Source organism: Gigantopelta aegis, chromosome 4 (assembly GCF_016097555.1).
Source record: "Gigantopelta aegis isolate Gae_Host chromosome 4, Gae_host_genome, whole genome shotgun sequence".
Lineage (NCBI taxonomy): Eukaryota > Metazoa > Mollusca > Gastropoda > Neomphalida > Peltospiridae > Gigantopelta > Gigantopelta aegis.
Genome location: NC_054702.1, coordinates 93,966,405 through 93,980,289, shown reverse-complemented (window position 1 = coordinate 93,980,289; position 13,885 = coordinate 93,966,405). Strand labels below are relative to the sequence as shown.

The 13,885-nt window shown below is 38.9% G+C and overlaps 1 protein-coding gene across 6 annotated transcripts in view; it reads right to left on the bottom strand.

Moving 5' to 3' along the window:
- LOC121371458 (cysteine-rich, acidic integral membrane protein-like) overlaps positions 1–13,885 on the bottom strand; it is a 57,960-nt gene that overhangs the window by 33,612 nt on the left and 10,463 nt on the right. For 5 of the 6 annotated variants that reach the window (XM_041497354.1, XM_041497357.1, XM_041497356.1 and 2 more), the window contains exon 3: positions 115–389. In XM_041497354.1, coding sequence (XP_041353288.1) covers positions 115–389 — 275 coding nt within the window. Of the gene's footprint in view, positions 1–114; positions 390–7,081; positions 7,176–13,885 lie in introns of those variants that run through there. The other variant, XM_041497360.1, reaches the window with a different exon arrangement.

Below are 13,885 nucleotides of genomic sequence, written 5' to 3'. Positions count from 1 at the left end.
TTTTGGATACATTAATAATGACCAAAATACAGCTATAAGAAATCCAAAAGGCGACGGTAAATGCAATAATGACAGTCACCGTGGAAGTGCCCATCTGATGATTTTGATATTCACCTTACGTGATGTCGTAGATGCTTCTCCTGTTACATGTGCCTCTCGTGCTACGTGTGCCTCTCGTGCTACTTGTGCCTCTCGTGTTACGTGTGCCTCTGGTGTTACTTGTGCCTCTGGTGTATTGTGTTCCTCTGTTGTTACTTCTGCGTCTCGCTTTTCTACTGGATGTTCTGCTGTTGGAACCGGTTGTTCTTCTGCTGTTTCCATTGGTTTTATTGCCTTACTCTCAGGATCCACACATTGTTTGACACAGCCAACAGTACAGCAAGTCTGACCTAAAATACATAATCAAATACATATTTACCTGATGGTAAAAAGGAAATCACAATTGGTGAGACGTGTTCATATTTTATTCATATTATGTCCATAACAGATTTAAAATGTTTCTTATATGATAACCCCAGTTTGAAGCTTTGGGTCAGAAAATTGCAACACACACCGATGCAGTTATAGAATCCGTGCAAATTAAATTCGGCGTAATTTGAGAAATTATATATATATATATATATATATATATATATATATATATATATATATATATATATACTGAACAAAAAAAGAAACATAACTTGATGAAAACAAACCGGGGGAATAATTGTTATATATGCGTTTAAAGAGTGTTCCATGATGCATCGTTTGGTGACCAAGTGTGGTAGGGGTTAAAAATAAAAACACCCACTTAATAACTAGTATGACCACCTCTTGAATTGACCACTGCAGTGCATCGCAGGCGCATAGAATTGACTAAAGTGTTGATTTCTGCCTGTGGAATATTGTTCCATTCCTGAATTAGCGCTTGACGAAGTTCGTTGACGTTAGCGGGTGGGTTGGGACGACGCCTCAATCGTCTGTCCAGACTATCCCAGGCATGCTCGATGGGGTTGAGATCAGGACTTTTAGTGGGTCAGTCATCAATGAAATCAATGTTATTTGTCCTAAGAAAATTTACAGTGGCTCTAGCTGTATGAGAGGTGGCATTATCATGCTGAAAAATCGAGATGTTGGCTTGTTATGGAACAGAGGAATGACGTGATGAGCGAGAATGTCATCGCGGTAACGTTGAGCATTTAAATTGCCATCAATGACGACTAGTGGTGAACGATAACCATGGGCAATGGCTGCCCAGACCATGACAGAACCCCCACCCCCGAAACGATCTCGCTCAAGAACATAACAGTCAGCATAGCGTTCATTTCTCCAACGGTAGACGCGCACCCTGCCATCACCACGTTGTAAAGAAAATTGGGATTCATCCGAAAAAAGAACGGTATTCCAGCATCGCCGTATCCAACGAGTGTGTACACGTGCCCAATTAAGACGATTTAGACGATGACGTTGCGTTAAAACGCATCCGACGTAAGGACGTCGTGCATGTAAACCGTTCTCCCGCAGACGATTACGAACAGTTTTCCCACTGATTCGGTTATTGTAAAGCCCAGGTGTGTTAGCAGCAGTAGCAGTGGCAGTTTGGAATCGATTGCGCAAATGCGTGTTCATGATATAGCGGTCTTGACCACGTGTTGTAACACGCGGACGTCCACGAGGTGGCAAGTCGTTGGTGCTTCCTGTCGTTCGAAATCTTACGCGAAGATTTCGTATCGCTCGACTAGAACTCCCAACATGCCTTGCAACGTCTTCTGTCGACATGCCAGCATCAAGTATGCCAATCGCCCTTTCGTGTAAATTATTGGGTATTCTTGGCATACTAAAAATGCTACAATGTAAAAAACGTTAATTTTTTTACAAGTTTTGAAGCGTTTTCGTTCACTTGACAACAATGTCAGTAAGACAAGTAAAACAAATTGACCGAATACTACACGGGACATGTCGAACCATGCATGCATGTGCAAATTGAATTTCACGTTGTCGACGATTAATAGTGCAAAAATAATCGCTAAAATTCATGAATCCTGATAATACAGCTCAAGGCTAATACTACCTATATAATTTCATTACACAATGAATTCTTTAACACAACAAATACTATATGTACAAATCGGAAGTTTCTTTTTTTGTTCAGTAATATATATATTCGGGCAAAACAGTGGGAAAACAGTGGGGAAAATTCGGGCAGTTTTTATCTGGGGTAAATTTCGGGAAAATCAACCCCTCCAGCCCCCCTAAATCAAAGAGTCCCCATACGCCCATATTAACTAAGGGAAATCGCGTAATTCTAGGTTATTTAGGTACAGTGAAATCAGTACTAACATGTACAGAGTAACAAGTTCATCGAAATTTCGTTTTATTAAGTAAAATACATTTACTCTCAGCTGGTGTCAAAAATCAGCTGTTTGCCAATAACGTGTTAATCACGTGATTTCGTACATTACTATAAATACTCATAATAATTAATGGACACGCTAGTAGGTAGAGCTGGGCGGTATTGAAATTTCAAGTTCGGTATCGGTATCGGTATTGTGGTGGCGATTTACCTCGGTATCGGTACGGTATTCGGTATTCATATAACACTAATAACGAACCAATATTAAGCAGTATTTTATGTATACCTGCCTCGAAATGCACGCCCACGTTAGGGTCTTCCCTTTATTTCTGCCCAACCCATTTTTTTTTTTTAGCAAAGGGAGGTTTTCTAACAAGTAATGTCGTTGAACCATTGCTCATCTGATGACCTACAGGTAAACATTTACAGTTAAATAGACTGCAGAAGTAACTAGAAGTATCAGAACCACAATAAACAATGTCAAGTACTTAATATGTAATTTTACAAAATGTTTTATTGTGTATCACTGTTATTGTGTGACAGTGTGATCATCAAATATTATGAACTAGATTTGGAAATGTTACACTATAGAGAATGTTATATCCAGTCTTCATTTAGACTAGTCAGTCGTTCACTGACACTCAGAACAAAGGAAAATAATAGACATGTATGTTGAGGTCAGGGTAAGTGGAGTACTGCTAAGTAGTTCTGCCTCACCTACAGTCAGCAACTCGCAAAGGGACAAAATAATATTAAATAATAATTTAAAAAAAAGTAATATAATAATTTAAAACAACAGCATGATCATTGATATCACTTCTAGTCGCTTCCAACCTAACTTGGCGAAAACATACTGAACAACTGCACATCATAAATAGCTAATCATAAAATCAAACACTTCTAGGGCCTTCCAGGCATGCCAATGTTTTAGTGTAACTGTTAGTTATGTGATCTAATCACCTATGATGCCTTAAATAAAACGTTGTCCTTAAGACTCCCAGTCCAGGATCATAAACAAATAATAAAAGAGATTAAAGTATCTACACGCTGCACAGCCTTGCAGGTACAATCTACTGTGGCCATTGCCAGTCACTGGTTTTAAGACTTTATGCCTTTAGCTTTGAGGTTGTGATTTAGAAATACCAATTGTTCAGCAACACTGGGTTTCAAGCTGCATCTCCTGTCAGAAATGATAAGACCTGCTTTACTAAAAATGCGCTCGCTTGGCACCGACGTGCTGGGGATAGCCAGGTACAATCTAGCCACAGCGGAAACGTTTGGATAACTGCGATTATGCATCTTCCACCAATCAAATGGACACTGTGAAGGATCAATCAACGGTTCACTCAAGTACCTGTCAATCTCATATTGCATGACAGCCCTCAGTTCCTCTTTGCTTTGCTTTTGAACTTCATCGTCTTGTTTCTGGGCAATTTTTTTTTTAAACAATCCCCAAAAATCATGTTTCCCACTCTTGGATGTAGTTGTACTTTGCTCGACGCTTGGTTCTGTCTGTTCAGCTGCAGTGGAGGTAGAAGCAGTGGCAGCAGTGGAGGTAGAGGTTGTGGCAGCAGAGGCTACTACAGATGAAGCATGTTTGCTTCCGATATTTTTACTGACATCAGCTTTCCTTGCTTTTTCCCTTTCTGCCTTTTTCTCATAAATGTCCAAGACTTCAACAAGTAGGGTGTACCTGGCAGCGTTTTTTGAACTTTCTGATGAAAATGCATATTGCTTAAATCTAGGATCAAGCACTGTTGCAATGTAGAAGAGTTGTGTTTTCTCGTAATCGGGCCAGCGATTGTTTATGTTCTTGATAATACATTCACCAAATGTGTTGAGTTCAGCAGCTTTCATTTCGTCACATAAGGTGTTGAGAACGGGGATGACCATGGACAGAGTGGAATACCGAGTTGCCGACATAATGGTTGTTGCATCCTCAAATGGACGAAGAACTTGCACATACTCCTCGGCAGTCTTCCATTCGTGTGCGGAAAGGTTGTTGACTTTCGTTAGATGCAAGAGTGGCATTCAATGCATGTTTTTGCTCCACCATCCTTTCAATCATTTGGAATGTTGAATTCCATCGGGTTTCGCACTGTGATTTTAGTTTGTGGTCTGGCATCTGCATTGTTTTTTGCATGCCTTTCAACATATGTGTAGATTTTGCTGAGTGGTGAAAGTGATTCACGATGTTCTGGCACTTGGAAATTACATTCTGGGCTCCAGTGAATTCTTTCAGTCCATCTTTGATTACAAGTTGTAGCGTATGTGCAAAACAGTTCAATGCTCTGTAGTTGTCTGGAAGCAATCGACATGCAGCTTGAATATTGGCCGCATTATCCGACACTACATATATTTTCACTTCTTTATTAGTTCCGGCACCAGGTATCCAGCTCTTCACACTGTCAACAAGTGCCCGTGATATGTTCTCAGCATTGTGGCTCTGGGGCATGTATGCAACGTCCAGACAGAAATCTTTGAGCTCAAAATCTTCTGTAAGGATGTGCGCTGTTACTGACATGTACGCATCATTCGCACGGGATGTCCAGTGGTCAGTTGTTATGCTAACAATCTCCACCATTTCAAGCTGTTGTTTGATGTTGGCCTTGATTTCATTGTAGAGCTTTGGAATTAGATTCCACCTCAAGTGTTTCCTTGTTGGCAAACTGTAGGATGGCTGCAGAGTGTCGACAAAAGTCTTGAAGCCAGTATCTTCAACCATGGACATCGGCTGCATGTCTAAACAGATCATTTCTGTTAACTTCCTGTCTGCCGCCAACGTGCGATGATCATTTGCAGCCCACCTGTTAACATGGCTCACAAACTGTTCCATTTTTATCTGCTTACCCTTCGTACCTGGCTCACTAATGTCTTCAGGCTGAAATTAAATGACCATTATTAGCCATTTACAGTCAAGACTGAAACGAAGCTCAGTTCTATGAGTTACCAATTAGGCCTACCTTGGTCAATTTAACACTTTTTTTCGCTGTGTGTGCATATTTAACAAATTATATATATTAGCATTTAATCCACTACAATGTGTAGCACGCCACAGCAAGAAATCAGGTGAGGATTATCTTTTATAAATGCTTAGCTATTAAAACTATTCCGGATATAGTAACTTTAATTATTTCTTGCATTATAATTATAGAGTATATGAAATCGTGCTCTTTCAACTAACTGCACAATTGTAAAGTACAAATAAATGAAAGTGTCTTAGATTAAAAAAAAAAAACCCAACAAACAAACAAAAACAAGAAAAAAAAAGAAAAAAAAACCTGACAGGCCAGTCAGTAATTCAACATTATTTTTGACCGACTTCTTTCAAGCCGATGCGCACATCATAACCAGTAACTGTTAAGTTCATGATTTTTTCATCTGAATTCAGTTTCTTCTTAGATTTGTTGTTATGGTCACGTGATCCCTCGAGTTTTCATATCTGGCGAGAAGTTCAGAAGCTGACTTGGAGATTATATGGTGTATAGAGTGGTGTTTGAGCACGCGATTTTGTAGATATTTAAGTTAGCGGCCAATGTATCCAACAATGCATCTGAGGCTACGTATCATCTTTGCGATTTTTCGATCCATGGAATGAAAACGTTATTTTTAACAAATTAATAAATTGTCTACCTTATATAGTTAAATACATCATGCTAATACAACTCCGCATTCATCCCCGGTTCACATTATATATTTTATCCGGGCTTCCTCTGGGCGGTCGGTCATGGAATAGCGACACAGTAAACAACAAAAGAAAACTACGTTTCTACTTCTAGTCACTATAAATTGCTGAACAATATCCCCATGCGTGTAATTGTAAGCTGATTAAACATCGGAAAACGTTATATATATTTTTACGAGTAAACTTAACAGTTTTATTTAATAAATATCAAAAGCGCTTGTTTTAAAAAAAATTCCGATTTTAAAAATTGACAGTCTCCGGAAGTATTCGTTTTATTCCGTTAAAGATACGGCCTAAAGCTGACCTGTCTTATTTTCAAGATGTAAATGCGTGGTCAACAGACAAGCTAGTCTGTAATGCGGGGTTAGAAAGTTAGAAACCCGGCCTTAACAAAAAATATCAGTAGGTAACGAACGCAAAACTGTTGCTGTGACACAAATTCAACAACAGAATGCATTCACGGAATGACCCAAATTAAGTAGGCCCTAAACACCGAATCACACCTCGATCACGTGAAATGGCATGACCTGTACACGTGCGCCTAGCACTGAAACAATTCGCGTACGTGATATAATTTTTACCTGTTTTCTCTTCGATGCTGTCACCGTTTCTTCGAGCCTTTTTGTTGTTTCTTGGTATGCTTCTTTATGATGGTGTTGAATATGTTTCTTCAAATTGGTTGTATTGCCATAGTCGGCCAATACTTTTCGTTGACACAAAGTGCATATGCATGTTTTTCGGTCCTTTCTGTTGAAATATTTTGACCATACGCTCTTCTTATCGGCCATTTTGCGGGTAATGTGGTGTCGTCAGATGTATTTTTACTGTTTTACTTAAAGGCGGGAATACGTATTTTGCAATACCGAACATTCGGTATTTTGAGATTTGCTCGGTACAGTATTTCGGTATTGACATGATACCGATACCGATCGGTATATACCGAATACCGCCCAGCTCTACTAGTAGGGTCCATTACAACACCCCCTTGGTTCTAAGATTGTACCTCCGGTACATCTCAAACAAAATAGCATTATTATTGTAACTGAAATCATTTAGTATACCGGCTGGTATTCCTAACATCAGGTGCGTTTACATTGTCGTCATTGTATTATTACGTCATGGTATTGTTATAGTCGTCATCAGTTATTTACATCATCTTTCAGCAGCTGTTTTGTTTTTCTATAATAAATAGTGGATTACTTAGAGAAGTAACAAAATAATAATAATTTTATTAATTATACCAACATGGTATAAGTAACCAATGCGGGGATTATTGTGCCCCAAACACAGCATGGTTACTATCTAGTAGAAATACAATTTAGAAATCTCCAAACGGAATCTTCATCGCAGGTGGGCGTGTCTTGGATGGCACTGTCTTTCAGTCTCCACAGGTGAACTGTTCTTACACTGGTGACCACCCAAGCTGGATACGCCTAACTTCGTTTCAATCCCAGCCCTCGTCCAGCTCTGTATAATTTGTTCTGCTTACTGTTCCATGTTAACACTTCCACACTTCATCATTTAAGCCTACTTCCGATTCTTCTAATAACTTCTAAACTCCTATTGTTTGTACATCATGCACCGCTTCCTCATCGATCCCAAAGATCGCACTAACCTCGCAAATTCTCAAAATTAGATTCAGTTCTTTAACTACACACCAGTAGGTCCTAGGTTGATCAGACCGAAACCTCACTGGAAGTCAAAGCATCTTGGAACGACGTTCCCTCAACAACTCACATTAGTCATTTACATAATCCCTCAATTTTCTATTGCAGGTTCTGCAAAAAATCAGACACTATGAAGCTTCATGTGTACCTCACACGCAATCGGGAGTTTAGAAAAGTTTAATCGAAGCTGCTTATTAAACGCCAAATTTCCCCACAATTTGACTTCAGCATGTAATGACTGTCATCATAAATGTACCACATTGAAATTAATGTTTTGTATCAAGTACAGATCTCCATACCCAGAACTGGCCGTAGTAGACTAAAGACACACATCAGTCACCTCAAGTTTGAACAGATAGACCAATGTTCACACCAAGACTGCACGCTCCTCTTCCTGAACATCTCGGTAAAAAAATCGTTGTAGAATGTACATACAGTTACTCAAACTTGTAGATGTGTAGACACAATTAAAAAACCTAAAAAAACTTAGTAAATGTAAACATCAGGTAGATATAGACATGTTTGCTTATTCACATGACTTCAGCTGTCTGCGTATCCACACTGGGAGATTTTCCCCTTTATAAAGTAGCAAGCGGTCAACATGATACACCTTGGCAGATTGCCTTGGTGATCTCTTCACCAGACAAGTGACACCATCAATTCGTCTCGGAATCGAGAACGGACCTTTCCATCTCACAGTTAACTTTTGATATACTCCAGTCTTCTTGAAAGGATAGGGGACCCACACAACATCTCCAGTTTTGATAGTCGTGTCCTTAGTACCGATAGTGTTATATTGCTTTACAGCAACTTTCTCCATTGGCTCACCAACTAGATAAGAACCGAGTGGAGCCCTCTGGGGTTCCCTGGACAGTTTCGGTGCTGCACATTTATCACAACTGGTGCAGTATTTTGCAACCTGCTTTTTCATCCCAGGCCAATAAAAATTCTGTCTGATTCTCTCAAGACATTTCTCAGCTCCTAGATGTCCACCCGATGGACTGTTGTGGTTTAGAAAGAGAACATCTTTCTTAAGCTCTTCAGGGATTACCAACTGTAGCCAGCTAGTACCATCTGAGAACCATCTTCTATACAGCACCTGATCGTGTACTTCAAGGCGGCCCCAATGTCGCCAAAATGTCTTTGCCACAGATGAAAGGTGTGATATAGCTGACCACCCAGGTCTTCGATTTGCAGATAATGCCCAGAGAATTGATCACACATGGACATCGTTTTGCTGTTTTAGAACAATCTCATCTGTGCTCCAACCATCCAAAAGCAATGATGGACTTTTTCTCTCACATCTGGAGATGGCCTTGACATCTCCACTATCTGTTTCCTGGTCATGTGGAGTACGAACACCTAATACCGGAAACATAACAGTCTCCACATCTGATCTTGATATAGACAATTCTTCGACATCAGAACTAGTTTGGCTGTCTTCATGTTTTGATACAGGCAAGTTTGGAGACAGATCCGTTTTTCCCTCAATATTAGCGGTCTTTGTAAGCCTGTCTGGGGTATTTGGACAGTGACCTGGCAGACCATCTCTGCTTTTCCACCAATCCAACACTGAATTGTTGACACTTCTGTACGAATCTGACGTGTCTTGTAATCAGATGAAATAGCATATTTCAAAAGAAAATCCTGTCCCAATATAGCATCCATGGCGATATTGCAAACAATAACCTCGTGAGTATATGTAATTCCCGCCAGGGTGATATTCATCAGTGCAAGCCCTATCGTTTCCAAGCAACTTCCGTCAACTGCGTTAATATTGGCAAACCATGGTTGCAATCTAGGAGAAAACTCAGATGCAATCTGATTGTAAACTCTGCTTGACAGTATTGTCCTAGTAGATCCACTGTCAACCAGATAGTCTACAGGTATACCATTGATAGTCCTGGTGCCGTAGAAACCATGATCCAGTTTTCCTTTAACATCACCAGCAAGCCCAACTCTGATATCACACCTCTTGAACGTTTCATCAATAGGCCTTGTACCTACTGTTGACTCTCGGCCCACTGAGTCAACAGGTTCCCGTTTCCCTGTTGTTCAGCACTGTTATTTTGAGAAGGTCTTTCGTACTCAGGACATCTCCTCATAGGACATCTTCTCACTAAGTGGTCGGGGGAATTGCATATGAAGCAACAACGTCTATTCTGGTTATCATCTATGCGTCTTCTAGTCCATGCATAAGAATGTGGAGATGAGCCACTATTCTGCCCTGAACTTTGATTGATACTCTTCTCTAGTTTATTAAGGCGCTTCAGAATTTTATCCAAAACATCATTTAGTTGTGAATTTCTGTCTTCTTCCGAGGCCGACACATCGTGATTTAGAACAGCTCTGACTGTAGGCTTTCGTCTGTCCCTGGTCTCTCCAACTAGTGCTTCATAACGTTCAATTACACAAACGGCATAACAACAGTTCTACAAGCCTTATCAATACAGATATATCGGAGTTCAGGTGATAAACTCTTGTAGGGTTGATTTAACGCAATGACTTCTTGTGCCCGTGTGCCTAGGTCTGCATATGCCCTCTGTGTCATCTGGCGCAAGTCATCAGCCAAAACTGTAATTGACTCGCCAGGTAGTCTTTGCCTGACAACCATTTATCTTGCTGTCGTTCACTTCCGAAACGACTGCTTACTCTCTGAACTAAAGTGGGAAAGGACTTCTGCTCATCGCATCCTAATCCCATGTAGTATGACCTAGCTGAACCCTTTAAACTCTCTGAGAGTACTAGCAGACTTTCATGTGGTGACCATCTCCCAAGCTCAGAACAGTTCTAAAAGTGACTGTAATATTCATCCCAGTCAGTTGTGCCATCATAGAAATCGGGTCTGATCGTGAATACCCGGGCAGTATTCAACTGGCGACGTATCGGTACTCCGCCTGCCGTATCACGTCCCCTGTGTATACTTCTTGTCATCTGCTCTTCATCAGATGGTTGATACAAAGTACCCTCAGTAGCTTCACCATCCAGTGAATTATCCCGTTGCCCTTCCTGGAGAAATTGCGATCCATGATCCAAGTTAAAAGTGACTTCTGAATCCGATGATGTTGCTGTTTCCATAATTAAAGTATGTCCCGTATACTGATTACGTTACGAATGCCAGTGTTCCTTTTTTAATACCCGTGAGTTCGATTGGGATGTTTTCTTATTTTAAAACATCCCACTTCTGACACCAAACTGTAAGCCACCCGGCTAACAAAAGGAACAAGTCAGGAATGGTAGAAAACATCAGTTTATATTTATTTACTGCAGCAGATAAGCAGCCAAAATAACACAACAACATCAACATCATTATCCAGTAGATCCTGTCTGGTGTTTCAAGTGAAGCTGAGCTATGAACTTATCAAAAGCAGTGTAATAGGAATGCAGGCACAATTATAATTTCATTTCGTTTAATGCTTTAAATTGCTTGTAAACAGTGTCAGGCCTAAATAGTTAACTATTTGTCATAAAGGTAATCTTCCATTTTCTTTTTATTATTATTGTAGATGTCATGACTTTAACACCGAAGTGCAAAGTGATAAAGAAACGTTCCTTCGCGCTTTTTATACTTTTCATATGACGTCACATGACGTCATCTAACCAATCGCGTTACGTAATTTGGCTTTGCCGATACACCAGATCGGATCTATTTTACAAAGAAAATGGTAAATAACCTAATAAATAACGTGGGGTAGGTTCTTCCCCACACGGATCCAGAATCTACTAGTACAGAGCATGCATGTGCGCTTTACTGCCCCAAAATCAAGTAAGTATTGGCTGCACAATTTATGAAACAAACATCGAGTCGGCCGTTCGACATGCTTCGAACATTTACGTGTGTTGCTACTTGTTTTCTTAATTTTCATACAGTAAATACGATGGGGGCAAACTCTGCCCCACACGGAATTAGTGGGGCACAGGAATACTTAATATTATGCAACAATTCATTTTACGATGTAAGTCGACGTAAAACCATGCCCCATTATTTTGTGGTAATATATCCAAAAGCCGTGCTATAAAAATAGACTACCAAGTCTATTTTTCATATAATAAATACGATGGGGCAAACTCTGCCCCACACGGAATTAGTGGGGCACAACAATACTTAATATTATACAACAATTCATTTTACGATATAAGTCAACGTAAAACCATGGCCCGTTATTTTGTGGTGATGCAACCAAAAGCCGTGCTATACAAATAGACTGCCGAGTCCTAAACAAATTATCAGTAAACTCGTACAACATATCAGAGTAATTCTGTACACATTATAAACAAATAGCTTTGTCATTTAACATCATTGTACAATGTTTTAAAGTTAACTAATTAATTTATTTTTAACACGTGTTGTATTTTCGACCCCTGTGGCAACAACGCCGGTGAAGTCAATATGGCGGACATCGATGAATTCGTCTGCGAATAAGCTCCAAAATAATATTAACTAAGGGAAATAGCGTAATTCTAGGTTATTTAGGTACAGTGAAATCAGTACTAACATGTACAGAGTAACAAGTTCATCGAAATTTCGTTTTATTAAGTAAAATAAATTTACTCTCAGCTGGTGTCAAAAATCAGCTGTTTGCCAATAACGTGTTAATCACGTGATTTCGTACATTACTATAAATACTCATAATAATTAATGGACACGCTAGTAGGGTCCATTACAACATTAGCATATATATATATATATATATATATATATATAGATATATATATATATATATATATAATAGATCTTGTGTTGGGCGAGTGTGGTAGAGCCCTTCTCTAGTTTATTTATTTATCCCTTGCTGTTAATCGGAAAGAGTAGCACATGTAGTGGCGATAGCGGGTTTCCTCTCAAAATCTGTGTGGTCCTTAAGCATATGTCTGACGCCATATAACCGTACATAAAATGTGTTGAGTGCGTCGTTAAATAAAACATTTCTTTCTTTTATAAACTATTGATGTAAACTTATTCAAAGAAGGAAATATTTTATTTAACGACGCACACAACACATTTTATTTACGCAACTTATTCAACTTCTACCATTTAGAATAGAATGGATGTTTAAGGACACCCCAGCACGAAAAATATATCGGCTCTACCATTTAGATTACCGCGTCAAAGTTAGTGATGCTAATATCCTTAGTGTTTGACGTTGGGTACACAATCTAAACAGGTTATTTACCTTTCGTTTAAGTTTTTTTGTCTTAAGTCAGGAAGTGGCTAACCATTCGTTTTTGATAGCTAGTATAAATAGATGATTGTCTAGTCAAGCTGTAGTCTTGCAGATCCCTACTAAACGTTGAACAGTATCTGCAACTAAGTGTAAGGCCCAAACACACACCTAATCTGGGTCTGCCGAGTGTGGCAAAGACGCCATGTCTCGTTTATTTTGACGTCTATAACTGTAGGTAGTACTAAACCAAATAACTCCAGGCTGGGTCAGAGATCGAGGTGTACTTTTGATAGAGAAGTTAACACCACAAGTCCTGTGACTGGTGATAAATGTGAGTGTGTTGGTTGTAGAAGAAATAGTGTCATCTGGGCAAAACTGTATGCAATTTTATTTCATCTAGTACCACTGTGTCAAGTAGCCTTGTGCTTGAAACATGTATCTAGGCAACCTGAACTTAGATTTTACTAGCAATTTATTTTTATATTAAAAATAGCATGTGCCAATATTGGGTTAATATCTTGAATGAAATTTGTAAAGAACTTGATTTGTATTGTCATTTTGACATATTTATAGGGTGCTAAGTTTTATTCTAGATATATTTGTAGTTTTATGCACATTTTATTTAAATACGAAGACAAAATTTTCCAAATACATAATTAAATTTGTTTTCACTATTGTGCATTCTGTTCTTAATTATATATAGCAATAATCTTGTTAAACATATCTGTAGGTCTCCAGATCAAATTTAGTTGCTTTGGGGTTGTTGTTTTTTTGTTGTTGGTTTTTTTTTTAAATAATCACTTAGTTTGCTTTCATGAAGTCCATTTTAAATTTATACTAGATTCAGAACCAATTTTGCCAGATTTGATTATCTGCCTTGGAGTAAGTTGATAATTTATTTGATTGTTAAAGCTGTATTACCCAGGAGTACTAGCTAAATACTATGCTGGATTACAGATTGTGGGAATACATCCAGTATACATATTGTATTCATCTGGATTAGACAATAATTAAAAAATAGATGTTCGGGTAATTA